The sequence below is a fragment of the Phoca vitulina genome, unplaced genomic scaffold (assembly GCF_004348235.1).
Source record: "Phoca vitulina isolate PV1807 unplaced genomic scaffold, GSC_HSeal_1.0 scaffold23, whole genome shotgun sequence".
Lineage (NCBI taxonomy): Eukaryota > Metazoa > Chordata > Mammalia > Carnivora > Phocidae > Phoca > Phoca vitulina.
Genome location: NW_022589726.1, coordinates 19,542,703 through 19,559,386, shown reverse-complemented (window position 1 = coordinate 19,559,386; position 16,684 = coordinate 19,542,703). Strand labels below are relative to the sequence as shown.

General features: G+C 43.4%; 1 protein-coding gene across 4 annotated transcripts in view; it reads left to right on the top strand.

The window, feature by feature from the left end:
- Nucleotides 1-16,684, top strand: part of SLC4A8 (solute carrier family 4 member 8) — a 72,768-nt gene that overhangs the window by 18,131 nt on the left and 37,953 nt on the right. For all 4 annotated transcript variants that reach the window (XM_032420318.1, XM_032420316.1, XM_032420319.1 and 1 more), the window contains exons 3-11: nt 2,495-2,641; nt 3,162-3,297; nt 4,586-4,746; nt 7,212-7,400; nt 8,303-8,394; nt 9,353-9,510; nt 10,423-10,510; nt 11,484-11,630; nt 12,433-12,533. In XM_032420318.1, coding sequence (XP_032276209.1) covers nt 2,495-2,641; nt 3,162-3,297; nt 4,586-4,746; nt 7,212-7,400; nt 8,303-8,394; nt 9,353-9,510; nt 10,423-10,510; nt 11,484-11,630; nt 12,433-12,533 — 1,219 coding nt within the window. The remainder of the gene's footprint in view (nt 1-2,494; nt 2,642-3,161; nt 3,298-4,585; nt 4,747-7,211; nt 7,401-8,302; nt 8,395-9,352; nt 9,511-10,422; nt 10,511-11,483; nt 11,631-12,432; nt 12,534-16,684) is intronic.

Below are 16,684 nucleotides of genomic sequence, written 5' to 3'. Positions count from 1 at the left end.
CCACTTCAGTCTTGCTCGAGCTGAGTGCTCAGTCCTTTTAGAGGCCCTCCCCTTAATTTTCCTATTGAATGTGCAATTTGTCCTAGCAAAGAAAAGACTAGAAAGGAGGCTGAGGCCTGAGCATGCTGGAGCATGAAGGGTCCTGACTGCACAGACTTGAGCTGTGAGCAGAGCAGTGTTTCAGGAGGATTCGTTTGTAGGACTGAGCTGGTGTGGGAGGCAGGAAAGAAGCTCCTGCTATTGTCAAAGTGAGGGGAGAGAAATCCTTGACATCCCTAATCTGTAGGATGTAGCACTGAGGGGCATTGGGAGAGGTGGAAATCTAAGGTAACTCTGAGTTTTCAGGCCTGGAAAGTTGAGAGAATGGTGATGCCATGAACAGAAACATGGAAGAAATGGGTATGAACTGGATCTGAGATGGAGGATGATGACTTTGCTTTGGGAGATGTTGAATCACTGTAGATAAAGATTTGGGGGTCATTTGTAGAAGTAAACTTTCAAATCATGAGAGTAGATACCAATAAAAAAAGAGAAGGGCCCAGGACCAAAACCCTGGGAGCTTTCCTTTGGTGGATTGTGCAAGGGATGGAGAAGCCAAGTCAGAGGAGTGTAGATGACCAAGGGAGGGCAGGGGTATAGGAGCTAAGGGACCCTGGACCACCAATGGGAGGAAGTAGTTCAGGGATTTGGACACTGCCTGGCACTTGGTGGGCTCTCAGGAAAGGCTTTGGAGTTGAACCGAGAGACATAAGATGATAGAGATTTGGTGACTAAGTGGTTCCTAATGAGGACACTTTCAGTGGGAAGTAGCCACATGCAGAGGCTATGGAACAAGGAGATGGTGAGGAACAGAAGCTAGGTGGGTAGATTGTTCTTGAAAGTGGTTTGATGGAGAAGGAGAACGGACAGGTAGAAGCTTAGAGCACTATATTGGAAAGTTTCTTTTTAAGAGAGATGTGGGGCACCTGGCTGGCTCAGTTGGTAGAGCATGTGAATCTTTGATCTCAGGGTCATGAGTTTGAGCCCCATGTTGGGCCTAGAGCTTACTTAAAAAAAAAAAAGGTAAGAGAGATTTGTAATCAGGAGAAAGCGTGGAAGGGATGGATGGAAAAGAGACTGAGGCTAGCTGATGGAAGAGGACTCCAGAGGCGTGGGAAGCCATACTCATTAGCCTGGCAAAGAGGGGCAGCTGGGGGAGGAAAGCAAGCCAGGCTGAGATGCAGGGAGGCCACATGAGACTGCCTAAGTCTTCTTAGTAAAATATAAAGTGAGGTCACCTCTCAGAGGGAGGAAGTGTGGCTCAGGTTGTGGATTTGAGGACAGTGACCGAAGACTGGAACACATCTATAGTGGAAGAAGTGGGGAGTCAGCCTGAGACCTAGAGCGCTAGCAGCAGGAACTGGGCAGCAGTGGGAGAAGACTAAGGCTCTGTGCATCAGGGTGGTAGCAGCCCCGAAGGTACTGATTCTGGGCTTCAGGCTGGCAGCAAGGCAAGGGAAGCCAGGTGGAGGTGAGAGAGAAGCCTGGCAGTCATGCGCAGCACGAAATAAGGCTTCTAGAAGGAACAAATGAGTAGAAAAAGCAGAATTGGACAGAACACTCTTGGATCACTTATTTTCCCACATTCTTCCTCTTTTTGTACATTTACTATCTCTCCCTGTAACCCCAGACTCATGTTTCTTATGATTTGTAACTAGTCTCTCACTACTATTCTAGATTGCATATTCTACAGTGCAGAAGGAAAAGTAGCGGAAACTGGTCCTAGAATGCAGTGGCTGCTAAAAGTTATTCCGGGCATTGTGTTAAGGATTTTACATACATTACCTTATGTACTGCTCATGAAAACCCTCTGAGTTTAAATAATAAGCTTTTGGTATTATGTTTTAAAGACAGAGAGAGATTAGCTAACTTGTTCAAGGTCACATGGTTAGTGAATGATGAGGTCAAGTTTCGGACCGGGACAGGTTGACCTGAGCATTTAGCCACTTTTCTAAACTGCCTCCCTGCCAGGACTTGTTACAGTTGACACAGTGACCATATTGCTTTTTTTCAATTGCTCAAATTGTCGCAATAACAACTAGAATCCTTGTTGGTCTTCATGGTTTGCAAATCAAGTTCACGCACATTATTTCTTTTGATCTTAACACTCCTGTGAAGTTTGCAGCCACGTACAGGGGGAGGGAGTGCGTCAGCTCCAAGATCTCTACGTCTTTAGTCTTTGAAGTTTTGCCATTACAGAGTTGTGACCCGGCCAGAGAGCTATGATTTTTTTCTCTCTTAAATATGCTCGATTCCTTTTATTAAAGGCATTCTCTGGGGTACCTGGCTGGCTCAGTCGGAAGAGTATGACATGAGACTCTTGATCTCGGGATCCTGAGTTTGAGCCCCAAATTGAATGTAGAGATTACTAAAAATCAATAAAAACTTTTAAAATAAAATAAAATAAAATGAGAAATAAAGGCATTCTCTGCACAGACCTTCTGCTTCGTTCTAGGTCATAGAACTCTGTATGTGGGGGTTCGGATGCCCCTGGGCCGGCAGAGCCACCGCCATCACCGAACGCATGGCCAGAAGCACCGCAGGCGAGGGCGGGGCAAAGGAGCCAGCCAGGGGGATGAAGGCCCAGAGGCCCTGGCCCACGGTAACATTCTTGGGAGGCAGGGCGGAGATCCATGGCTGGGACCTTGGTGAGGCTGAGGGAATGTGTGTGATGGACATCAAGTAGGTGGTCTTGATTCTCTAGCCCTTTTGTAGAGTTCTCAGGGCTTGCTTCCAAGAAGAAGAAATGCCTCTAAGAATCAAAAGTATCTTTCTGGAAAAACTCATAGTTCGGGCTTCCCAAATCAATTACCATGTAGGCTGAAATCATTTGCCAGAAAATTAACCATTCTTTTTGATCAGATTAATCTGATTTCCAGTTTGTTGTGGGCTTTCTTCAAGTGGTCTTAGTTCATAATTTTTTCCTCCCACTAATTGCTTCCATAGAAGAGGAATTTTTTTTGGGGGGGGGAGGAAAATAAATCTTTTTGCTCGACATTCAGGATGGTTTTCTCTATGTTCCTAAAGTTATAAGGCCCCCAGATGTGCTAAGTATAGCAGAATGCTATTTCTGTTCTAAGTTGAGGCTGGGAGCAGACCTTTCTCTGTGGTTGATTTTCTAGACACACCATCTCAGCGTGTTCAGTTCATTCTTGGCACTGAGGAAGATGAAGAGCATGTGCCTCATGAGCTGTTCACAGAGCTGGATGAGATCTGTATGAAAGAGGGAGAAGATGCTGAGTGGAAGGAGACAGCTAGGTAAGGCCCTAAAATATCCTGGGTCACGATTTGCTTGGGTAGGCAAATGTGTTCCTTTCGGCAAGTGACAGGTCTGCTTGCCTTTTATTTCTTCATGGGAGAAGTGATGACTGACATGGGGACTGATGTTCCAGAGTCTTCTATGGGAAGTGTTGATTTCGGCCTCTTTGTGATGTCTCTGGTGACACCTATACCAATTGACCTTGATCCTGGGATTGGTGACAGAAACACAGAACATTTAGGGAGTCCTCTCATTTATTTAGGGCCCAGAGTTGCTCATGGGCTATCTTGATATTATAGGTCTGGCTTAGAAGGTGCCTGATGGGGCCACCTTCGTTTGGACCCAAGCAACCAAGCGTAGGTGAACACAGGATAGGGGAAGACTTTTCTGAAGGTGAACTATAGTGTCTTAATTCATTTGGGTTTTGATTCGCTAGATGTTTCATAATTTTTGAGATGTCCTATGGGACAGCCCAACCTCATGGAGACCAGTGGGATTATAGCTAGCCTGATGGTAGGCTTCCTGAGGGTAGCTGTAGAGTGACAGTGCTTGCCTGAGGCTCAAACGCCAGAAGAGCCCTCAGATTAACCAAAACCACGTCTGGGCTCCTCTAGTAATTGACCAGTGAGCCTTATGGGTGATAGAAAGCCAGCATGCCTGAGCTTCAGGGAAGAAGGCAAGGTGGGTAACCAGCAAAGTGTGACTCTAGCTTTCACTGGAATAGCTCTTCCTGGATCCTTGCCATATCCTTGAATATTTGCCATGGGTGGAGAGGATTAGGCAAGCCAATCACCCTGATACCAAGTGAAAAGGCAATTAGTCTTTGCCAACTTGTAAATGTCACATAGAGACTTTTTAAAAAAGAAAAATATTACCATTTTGTTAATCTATCCAAATGATATCGATTAGATCTATCTTTTTAATTGTACAAGTAATATGTGCTCCTTATATGAAATCAGAAAAGAAAGATAAGCAAAAAGGAGATGAAAATTATGTATAAATCTACTACCTCAAGGATAATGAGGAAGACACCATTTGGTGTCTTATACATGTGTGTTTGCAGTTTTAAAATTTTCTTTAAATAGAAACGGGATCAAACTGTACTCAACTTTGTGCTGTTTTATAACCTGCTTTTTTCACTTATCAGTGTACCCTGAAAGTATAGATGAAATTATAATGTTCAATATGATTATTCAGGTATCTTTCATTGTGGCTTACATTAAAGACTCTCTCATGAAAATTCCTCATTTTCTACCTTTGGCATCCAGTTGTTTGTAATGCTTTCAGGTGGCTGAAGTTTGAAGAGGATGTTGAGGATGGGGGTGAACGCTGGAGCAAGCCTTATGTGGCAACCCTTTCACTGCACAGTCTCTTTGAGCTAAGGAGCTGCCTTATTAATGGAACAGTCCTTCTGGATATGCGTGCAAATAGCATAGAAGAAATTTCGGGTAAGTTTAGGTGCGGGAAAACAGAGGAATGTTTGTGTAAGTTAAGAAGTGTGGTGTGGAGGAAAGAATAAAGTAGCTGTGTGTCCTCAGGTCAGTCATTGAACCTTCCCAACCTCAATGTCTTCATCTGGGGGGGATGGGTTTTAAACTAAGAAACTACCTATTTCACAGCCTTCTTATAGGATTCAAACAATAGGGTATTCAGTCTTCCATTTGCCTGTTCATTTAGCACACATTTATTTTGTATCTATTTATGCTTGATAATGTGCTAAACACAGGGGAATAAAGATAAGATACAATTCCTACCCTCAAGAAACTCACCTTCAAGTTGGGGAAATAGCCATGGGACAATTCGAATAAGTGCAACCACAGAGATATGTCTTGGTAATAATCAGAGAAAGGGGCAACTGGGAATTGTGAAGAGAAAAAGGTGTGAAGAAAGATTTTTAAACATGGCTGCTAGGGAAGACATGTAAGAAATTGAGCCAAAGTCCCCCCATGGCTTCAGCAGGGTGTGAAGGGCGATGTCTGATGGGATTTCCTGACGCGGTTGAGTGTTGCTACATGTTTTGGGAACGGCGTTTGAGAAACACCTGGGTGCATGTGAGGGTTATTCCCTCACCTTGGGTCCATTTGGCTGGTTAAATAGAGATTTCTTCAAACTTTTCTTCAAGTATCCAAGTTATTCTGCCTTTCTGGGATCACTTGGGGAAGCAGGGGAGGGGTCAGCTCTGATGAGATCCTGTGTCCCCTCTGAAGGCTCTAGGGGAGAGCTATTCCCTGTTTCTTCAGCTTCTAGTGGCTCTGGGTGTTCCTTCTCATGAATGCCTAACTCCAATCTGCCTCTGTCTTCATGCGGACCTCTCATTTGTGTACTACTCTTGTAAGAATATTTGTCAGTATCATCCAAGATGATTTTATCTTGAGATCCTTAGCTTACTTACATATGCAAAGACACCTTTTACAAATAAGATCACAGTCACAAGTTCTGGGGGATTAGTACATAGATGTATCTTTTAGGGGGGTACCATTCAACCCATTATTACAAAAGCTAAGAGGAGAGAGAGTTTCAACTCATCAGTGTTAAATGCTGCAGAGAGGTAAGGTAAACATCCATCAGATTTAGCAACTAGGAAGTTATTGATGATTTTATCAAAAGCAATTTCATTGAGGTAGCCAAACTGCAGGGGACTGAGAAATTTTTCTTTGAGAACTTTAAATGATAGGAGTGAGAGAGAGAGGTTTATAAATAAAGAGGGACCTGGGGTGAACATTCTTTTTCTTACTTTAAATTTCTTTTCAAGATGTAGGGTCTTGAAGCATGTTTACAATATGGGGGCAACGAACCAATCAATATAAAGGTTAAAGATAGAGAAACCATGGATCTTCAGCTTGAATATTCAAAATGGATTTTCTTTATTTATTGCTTCTAGTACTTTGATAGTCATGGATGGAGTTGGGGTTGAGAATAAGTTGAAGTTTTGGGTAGGCTTGGGGATAGGTATGTAGGATTGAAGTATAACTGTTATAGTTCTTTACGTTAGGTACCTGATGTATTCGTGTTAGTGATAAGGTTAGGTAAACTGGATCGAGTATCACCTGTGAATCAGCACTTTGTATTTATTATCTCATTAATTTTCCTTAACCAGCTTTGAGGATGGTTGATGATATTAGCTCCATATTACAGATGAGGAAACTGAGGTATGGAAAGGTTATGTAACTTGCCCAAGATCACACAGAAAGTGGTAGAAGTGGGAAAGAATGTGGGCCTTTAGCTCTAGAACTCATACTCAATAGCCGGTATTGGAATTCTTTCCCCCCTCAACTGTGCTGGGCTTGGCAGGTTAAAGGTTGATGCTTGGTGGCAATTGTCTGGGGTGCTTAGTTAGCTTAATCATACATGTAGGTCCCTCCTTCAAATTGTCATTTGGAGTGTTCTACAGTTATAGTTCGTCTTGACAATCATAGCGATGTTGAAATCTTGGAGGAAGGGAATATAGAGGAATTTTGGCAGATGACAGAACAAAGTGGGTATTAATGTGGGCTTTGGAGTCAGACGGTGTTGGGTTTGAATCCCATCCCTGCAACTTACTAGATGTGAGATCTTGGGGAATTTTGTAATGTTTGGGCCTCAGTTTCCTGATCTGTACAGATTGCTACAGTGCCACCTACTTCTCAGAATTTTTATTGGGATTCAATTGGATAATCTATGTAAACTTCTCAGTACAGTTCTGGCACGTATTAAGTGCTCGATAGTTTCTAATAATGGTTTGTCACACGAATCAAGTGTAACTTGCCACAGTTGCTATCATCAGATAACTCTTTTGGGCACGGAAGCATAAGTTGTACCTGATGGAACTGCTTACCCCTACTCCGTGCCCCTCACCCCTCACCCCACCTGACGCTGCCCTCTTTGAGTTCATTGACTGTCAGTTGGAGTATTCATGTTAGCGCCTGCTTTCCAGACCTGATCCTGGACCAGCAAGAACTGTTCAGTGACCTGAATGACAGCATGAGGGTTAAAGTACGAGAAGCCCTGCTCAAAAAGCATCACCATCAGAATGAAAAAAAGAGAAATAACCTCATTCCCATTGTTCGCTCTTTTGCTGAGGTTGGCAAGAAGCAGTCTGATCCACATTCGATGGATAAAAATGGTAAGATTATTAGGAGTGACTGTTTTCTCTTCTTATTAATTAGACATTTAGGAACTAGTTGGAGATGCTAAGTTACTAGAGGGTACAGGTTGTATTTGTCTAATATGCTTTGCGCTCACTTACACACAGTACTCTGGTCACAGGCAAGATGGGGGGACTGGGACTGATGACCATCCATCTCTTGTGGTGCTAGGGATGCATGCCTCAGATAGATCTCGGATAGATCTTAGATTAAGGAGGCAAAATAGAGTAGTGTAGGTTCTTGAGTCAGACTTCAAGGTTTGAGATTCAGGCTTCACTCCTTGCAAAGTGTGTGACCTTGGGCAACCTCCTAAATCTCTTGAAGTCTCACTTTCCCCCTCTGTGAAATAAGGGTAATGATAGCATCTACCCCATAAATTTATTGTGAGACTTCAATATGGTAATCCATGTAAATCCCTTAACCAGGTGCATGATGGGTTATAAATACTCAATGAATTTCAGCTGCTGTTTGGTATCCTTTTCTGTGGCCAGGCAGGGCCTAATCTATATGTCTCCCTGTCCCCACATTCACTGAATCACAATGTGCAGGGGATGTGCCTGGGAATCTACATATTTGAAAAGTTTTCCAAAGGAGTCTCTGATGTGCACTCCTGGTTAAGAATTACTACCTTAATCGAGGAAGAAAAGAGGATCACAAATATGTTCAGGAAGAAGGTGCAGAAGTAGTAAGACTTCTGTCCTCCCTTTACCACTAACTAGTGGGTAAGGAGATATGTATGTGTGGGTCTTAGCTTCATGTCATCTGAACCTCTTCTCTATATGAGCTTTGCAGGAGACATGGCCATAGCCAACCAATGATGGATAGGGTGTGTCGAAAGGGGGTTAGGGCAGAGACTCAGGGAATTGTTTTCTCTGAATAGGTCAAACTGTGTCTCCTCAGTCTGTTCCCACTACAAGTCTTGAAGTAAAAAATGGAGTGAATTGTGAACACAGTCCCGTGGATTTAAGCAAGGTGAGCACAGACATGGGAACTTGGCTTAGAGGCCTAAGCGCATCCCTAGTGGAACCGAGAGTCCAGTTGCTGGAAGCTGGGTAAGCTTTGGTATTTCTGCAGCCTTTGTCTAAGACCAGAACCCCCTCTGCAGGAAAGGAGGCCCCTCTGCTCAGGTCTTCTCCCTTCCACTACAGCCTAGATGGGGCCCACCAGGTTCAACGTGCTAGAACTGAGAGTAGCCCCTGCTAATCCTCACTGACACAGACCTCCTGATTTTTCCACCATTTTTTTTTTTTTTTTTTTTTTTGGCCCTTGCTCTTCAGCCTCTCCTTCTTACCTCCAAGGATTTTGCTGAAACAATATTTTTGCTCCTGTCTGCTAAAACTACATGGCGGTTGAGACTCTTCTTTGGGACTGTGACTTGGGTGTCAGAGGCCTGCTGCAGCAACAGTGCTTCCCTGCAGCTGCTGGCGTAAGCCTCGATCTCCCCGCCTCCAGCCTCTGGCTGCCCTGGTCTATCCTTGACTCTAGCTAGAACACACACATGGTGTCATGGCACTTCTCTGCCTGGAAGGCTCCCTGTTCTATTTAGAAAAGCTGAAACCTCTGACAAAGCATTCAGGTATTTTAAAATGGAAAAACTGTGACCTAGAGCTTCAAAAACAGTCTCTGAGAAAGGGTGGTGTAATGGAATTCAAATCAGAACACCGGGATTTAAATTCTCTCTCTTCAAAGCTCCATTGAGCAAGTCAACTTCACCTCCCTGGGTCTCAGCTGCTTCATTTTTTAAAATAAAAAAGTGGGGCTGATGAGATCTGTTTTATCCACTTCACAGAGCTATTGTAAGGATTACATGAAATAGTGCGAGAAAACATTTGTTAAATCATAAAATGACAGACGAATGCAAGGTACGAGAGGGTGATTGATGTTTGAGGTGATGCTCCTAGGTTGTCAGAGGATTCTTTTGGACTTTCAGGTGGATCTTCATTTCATGAAAAAAATTCCCACTGGGGCAGAGGCCTCAAATGTCCTGGTTGGAGAGGTGGATACTCTGGACCGCCCCATTGTTGCCTTTGTGAGGCTGTCTCCAGCTGTTCTTCTCTCGGGCCTGACCGAAGTGCCCATCCCAACCAGGTAAATACAAGGACCGCAAAACTCAGTGCATTCTGTCTCAAGTACAGATTTGTGTGAGCTCTGGTGGAAGAAACCAGCTAATGCCAAAATTTAGGATTAATTGGAGAATGCTATTTAAAATTCAGCCGTACTCTCACTGGGGTTATATTTGATTAACCTCCATGCAGAAGGATTCTAAGACTTGCAAGGCTATGACTATACCGTACCGACAGGCTTGGGAATGGAGAATTGCAGAGCATCCAAAGAGCATATCACGGGCTAATCACTTGTTAGGATGGGAAGCCTGAATCTTAGTCTCCCAGTTTTACAGAGCTGTGTCCCAGGGAAATGTCTCTGAGCAAAGGTATTGATGTCTTTTTCCACGGTTCTGGCAGGATTTGTATGGTTTGCAAATATGTCCACATTTGTTCAAAAGGCTATTCATGCACTCTGAAGATGGTGACTCAGGTGATTCAGAGCCCCATTAATTACAGAGTATTCAGATGTCCAGAACACAATTTAAACTCCTCTACTGGGCTTGATCATTTCAACTTTCTTATCCCTCGCCTTTTCCCATCATTTTCTTATTAGAGCAATGAATGAGATTCAGAAAACCTTGAATTTGCACTACAATGGCATGTTTTGAAAAAAGCATTTTTTCTACAGCAAGGAATTGTGTCTTTGGAAACCCTAAGAATGATAACCACGTTATTGAATGGAGTCCTACAAATAGCTTCCAATGCATAGTGGAGCTCTTAGGTCAAGGCAACTTCTACTGCTCCATCATTAGCCTGTCTCCTTTTATTGAAGTTACAACAGTGATTTCTGTTTAATAGGAAAGAGAAATGTTTTATTGTTTGGAGAGGAATAAGGTGCCACTTCTTTATGTTTACTGACATAATTTATAATTTCTTCCTCTGTATGTGTTGCCAGATTTTTGTTTATCCTATTGGGTCCAGTAGGGAAAGGTCAGCAGTACCATGAGATTGGCAGATCCATGGCTACCATCATGACTGATGAGGTATGCATCACTTCTGCTTTCCATTCATGCTACAGATATTTGTTGAGTATTTACTCTGTGCCAGGTCCTGTGCTATTTGTTGGAGATAAAGTAATTACCATTCTGGGTAATTTATCTTTTGGGAAGCAGTTCAGGTCACTTCTCTGAATGCCTTTTGTGGGAGGACCAAACCTTCTGGGGATATTTCTTCCTATGTCATCTCTCCCTTTTTGAGTAAACAAGGGTGTAGAGAAATCCTTTTCTGGGAAAATTATTATTGCCAATTAGGATACCTAGAGAGAAAGATACTAAGGCTGACAACTTTCTAGAGAGAATGGTTAATTACCTGCATAAAAGCTATTTACATAAAGAAACCTCACTCTTATTCCATGTAAACGAGACCAGTTTGCGTAAGGGTCAGGGGTATGAGCTTAGGCACTGTAATGTGAATGTCCCAAGGCAACCGGATATTTTGGCCGCCATGGTGCTGAATCCTCACCACATACCTTAGCGAGGCGTGCACTGCTCATGTAAGCTGCAATGTAAGGTTTTTAAGGCATGTGTCATACCAGGTAGAGGCAGATGGGGGTTGTGTTTTATCATTTCTCTTTGATTGGGAAACTTATTTCATGGAGGGACCTTCATTAGTAGTAATTCCACCCAGTTTTTCCGACTATTATGATCTGGAAATTTTCCCATGCATTTTGCCTTTTGTTCCATTCTTGGGAGCGATGGCCATGATACAGTGTTAGAGTCTTATCTTTTCTTGTACTAACACACATATAGCTAGTTCTTTTTGACCCATCTCATCTTCAGGTTTATGTTTTTTATCCTTTTATCTTTGCATTTTTTTAAATGCTAAAGTTTTCCACATTTCAGATCCACATGACAGAGATAAAAATCATGAGGCTATATCTGTCCTTCACCATATTCATTGGTGATTGTTTTAAGTAAAGTTATTTTCAACTTTCCTGAGGACTTTTCTCCCTTGTAGATTTTTCATGATGTGGCATATAAGGCGAAAGAGCGAGATGATCTCCTGGCGGGGATTGATGAGTTCCTGGATCAGGTCACGGTTTTGCCTCCAGGGGAGTGGGACCCCACCATTAGAATTGAACCACCCAAAAACGTCCCTTCCCAGGTAATGTATGCACATTAGCCAATGGTGGCTTAGTGCCACTTACTGAGTACCCACCATGGACAAAGCAAAGACTATGTGGATATATACTAAATAAATCAAGACATGGCCCTTTTTGGGACACGTAGAATGAACAGAAGAGTTATAAAAAATAAGTATACAGTAACATAGGTTGGCTCAGGTGATGTGATCAGTCAGGATTACTCTAGAGAAATTTCAAGTGGCTTTTGATGGTTTGATGTGGAATGGCAGAGAGTGGAGGGAAGGACATTTCTTGGGAGTAGATTGTGGATGAAGCCATGCAATGAAAAGAGCAAGTTGCAGAGAGAGAGCAAGTAGAGTCGCCCATGCTTCGGCCAGGTTAAAGGTGGGAAAGGAGCTCTTGTACACCAGCCAACAAGCCTGGCTCAGCCTTGCCAGCAACATCCCCAAGTAGGTATTTTTATCCTTAATTTTTTAAATAAATAAAACTATCTTCAAAGTTTTAAGGGAAAGTAAGATTACACAGAGGGAGATTTGAAACTGGAACTTAGGTCATAGCTGATGCCAAAGCCTCCATATTTTTGTTTCTGGACAAGGCAGAGTTAGGAGTCAGGTACTAGTAGAGAGGGGGAGAAATTATAGGGTGGTGTTGTTTTTCAGGAAAATCAGTAAACTGCCCCAAATCAGTAAATGCATTTGAAAACTACAGACACTTGGTTATTTGAGGGCTGCTTTTGGATTATCTCATTACCACTCCCCCCTGTTAGCAGGAAGGACAGAATAGATGGCTGACTTTACTAATTTTGGGGTCCTTTGCTAAAAGGAGAAAAGGAAAATGCCCGGAGTTCCAAATGGAAATGTTTGCCACATAGAACCAGAACCACATGGGGGCCACAGCGGGCCAGAACTTCAGCGCACCGGGCGGTAAGTTCGGGGATGCTTCACAGCTCATACTGCTTACTGGGCTGAAGGTGTGTAAAGGAATGAGTCATACTCTTTGCTTTCAGCCTTCTTCTCTGTAGTATATTGGCTGGGAATGACTTTCCAAATGGAACCACTGACTATAATAAGTATTGCAAATATATCAGATATCGTATTCATTCATTCAAGTTCCTCAAACCACCTACCAGAGTCTGTCTCCCCTCCAGTCCTTTCCACACATTGTTCCCTGATTTGAACACTTGTCCCCTTCCTTATCTCCTGGCTAACTGCCACTTATCCTTTGTCTCAGCTTAGGTGTCACTTCCTTTGGAAAGCCTTCTAAGACTCTATAGATGAGGTTAGGTATTCCTGCTATTTGGTGTCACAGCTTTGAGCTCTGTCCTCACAAGTCTGCCACCCTCCTCCTACCCCCCAGGTTATAGCCCTTCTCATACTTTATTATTATTGCTTGATTTGTTGTCTTCCTGCTAGAAAGTTTGCTCCATAAGGGTGCGGTGCCCATTATATTCCTAGCACCTATCACCATGCCCTGCACAGAGTAGGCACTCAATATCTGATGAACTTATGAATGAATACTTTTAGAATGATCCCTGTTCTGTAGCGTGAGTGGAGTAAATATAGATAAATATCGAGTGATTATTTAAAGTCAAGAAACACCCTTAGGGTAGGCATATAAGTAGTATTTTAGGTGTGTGTATCTCAGGATAGTCAATCTACTCTTCTGGGCCAAGATTCTATGGACAGATGCCCAAGGAGAAGGTTCTCTATGGAAGGTTAGGGAAGCAGGTCTCTAGACTCAATTTTATTTGCCAGGTAGGAAGGTGGTAAAAGAGGATGATATTTTGGGTTGGAGTGACATCTAGGGTTTCCCCCAGATTGTGGGAGAAGGTTGGGACCATAGTTCTGGCTCTGTAAATTGTGCTTGTGTCGAAGAAGAGTGGAGATTCTCAGGACAGGGCACTGATCATGGAGAGAAGCTCTGTTACATCTTCTACTTCCTTGCTTTCACCTTATTTTTTTCCTCTTTGCTTGAAGTTGCTTTCCTTTTCTATCCTCAGTACTCTACGCAGTGGAAACTCAGGGTTTTTTTTAGAATTTTAGACAGTCATCTATTTTTCTACTCTTGAAAATTCAGGGAGGAGCCAGGAAAGGAGACTGAGAAGCAGGAGAAAAGGCACTTAACTAGCAGAGTCCAGAGGGGGGAATGTGTTTCCTGGCTGGAGGAAGGTATTTGAGGGTGGGGAAAGATAATTGGGTTCTGGGGAGCGATCATGGAGGAAAGGAACAGTCCTTGGATGGAAGGGGGTCACTGAAATGAGGGAGCAACCTCCAAATGTGAGTTTAACATTTTCTTTAAAGTTGGGAGAGGTCTGAATTGGGTGGGAGGCCTGGTATTTAGAAGCAGTTCAAGGGAACCATCTGTCCTTAGAATAGGTTCTAGGATTGAGACTGTCCTGGAAGAGGTGGTGTTTTTTTTAGGGTAAGAGTCTTGGGTATGGCTTTGATAGTATTTCAGACTTGTGATTTATCTTTTGAATATAAATGGTGTCCACACCCCAGGACTTAGAGTTTGAAGGTAATGGAAATAAGAGCAACAGGATTTCCTCCAAGTGACATCTATGCAGAAGAGAGATTTCAGGTTTCTTTTGGTGTCAGATGAGAATAAACTGGAATCTCAAGCCTTTTGAGGGGGTCATTTATAATCAATTCCACAGGGGGTTTGGGAGACCATTAGATCGTATCTCAACAATTATAGGTTCTCAGCAATGGTGCCTGACATCCCAAAAGAGAATCTCATACAGCCAGAATCATCACATGCTTACTCATAGTATCAAAGTACCCTTACTCACAAATTCACATAGGGTGTGAGGAAGCTCTCCCTTCATGTCTTGTCAGGAAGTTATGGAGTTGATAAGGCTGAAAGGAAGGGTTATCTAGGCTCAGAGCCTAAGTCGGCTTGGTGAGGAGATACTTCCTCTTCCTGAGCTCCTAAAGTTTTCCTCAGAGCCCTTAGTAGAAGACCTCAAGACACATGGCCTTTCTCCCATTGTAGCCTTGTAGTGACTACTACAAGCTGACTTAATGCCTGCATGAGACATTATGATTCTGTGCCCACTCTTGCCCCTTTCCTAATCTCAAAGTATTGAGATCACTCTCAAAGAGTGAACGTTTTCCTGCCCATGCAGATGGACATCCTAGAAATTTCTGGACCTGCCTGGACTGCACAGACCAAAAATATATTAGCAGCCTGGGCTTTGTAGTTCTTCATACCATTAGTTGTATTTCTTTGAGGTGAAAGACCTGCTTTATGCATACGGTGTTGTATAGCCTGGGGCAAAACTTGGAGACTTAGGGGCTGTTCTACTTGTTGGACGGTGAGGGATATGAAGATGGGAAGTGTAGATTCTAAGAAGGTGGGAAAGAGACAGGTGGAAAGCAGTACTCTGAGTTCTGTATTACGTGACCCTCCATGCCAGGGCTAAGACATCGTCTTGGACCTCCCTGATGTTGATGCGAGCAGTGATGCTGACGCATTCCCATACATAACAAAGAGGAAAATCTGACTAGAGTGTTCCTAGGCCAGAAGCTTCACCACAGGGAGGATACTCTGGAAAGGGTTTTTCCAAGGTATATTTATGTACCTTATTGGGGATGCCGCTTTTGGGAAGGGTTAATGAAAAAAAGAATCAGGAGCTGCTATCTCGATGATCCCCCCCCCAACACTTCAAACAGGTTTCTTTCAAAGCACACCAGACAAAGGATGGCTGTCCTGTCCCTAAAGCCCTCCAGAGAAGGGCTCCCTAAGTCAGTACTCCAGAGCCTAGTGACCCTCTACACGGGTAAGTCCTGTCTTGCATCAAGCTTAAATTCATATCCCTGTGTGCCTCCTACCCCCAAAAAACTTGAACATCAAGGATAGTGTTGAAAGGGAAAGGAAGTCTCAAATGTGAAGAGAAGCCTCCATGCCTGGTCTTGTGGTAGATGTGCAATTATGGTCTGATTTTTATGCATGAGTGAGATATAAGGCTGACTCTGTAAACAGTATTCAGAAATTATTTTATTAATTTATAGTTACATTATCGATAAGAGTCCCAGGATCCCGGGATCATGACCTGAGCCAAAGGCAGACACTTAACCAACTGAGCCAGCCAGGCGCCCCTTCCTTCCCCCTTTAATCACTGCTAGACAAACAGATGTCCTCCCTTTCTATTGGCGTCCCATGAATCCATTTCACATAAACCTTTTGTGTTACTCACAGACACTCCTCCCCAAAGGTGCCTCCTGCATCCAGGGGGCTGAGCAGTCATGGCAGTGTCTCTGGTGGCCTAGTGGGGTGAGGCTCATTATTGTAGTAGGGGATTATTTTCCCAGAATAATACCCTTCAGAGGAAGGTCATCAATGATGAAGAGGTGATATTCACCTGGTACCAAGATTCTGTGTTGGTAAAGACCCAGAAACACTCATATTGTGCCCTAGACTAGTCACAGCTGCCTATAAGGTCCTATTTACCTAGAGGACAAAGTGAAACATAGTGACACTTTATTACAAATTGGAGCCTTGTTTACAAACCCTGAGGTGGAATTCTCACACTCTAGGTTAGACCTATAGATAGCTCCTTACCTAAGCTAGGTTTGCCAGACAGACTAAAAACAAAGCTAGCTTTGCCCCTCTTCCCTAAGCTAAGACCCAGATTATGATGTTATTGCTGTAAATTAAAGAACGGTGAATCCCAACTATACCCACCCAAACCAGAGGAAAGGAGCAAATGGGTAAGATAGAACAGTATCTGCCCTGTGTCCACCTGCACCCTCATTGCACCTGGCTAGGGGAGAGAGGGCATTCAAATGGAGAGAGAGAGAGAGCACGCGAGCTGGCTCGGCCTTCTCCCCTGGCACCCAGGTTCCAGGCCTCCTGGTTCTCCTCCAGGCTCCCAGGCAGAGAGGAAGAGCTGGCCAAGCCTCCTTTCATGAAGCTCGCTTTTTGTTTTTAGCTTTTTATTATAGAACATTTCAAACCCATAAGACAGAAGAGAGAATGGTATAATGAACCCCCATGTGCCCATCAACAGTGATTAACACTTTGCCAATTATGTTTCATCTATTTCTCCCCACTTAATTGTTTTATTTTTATG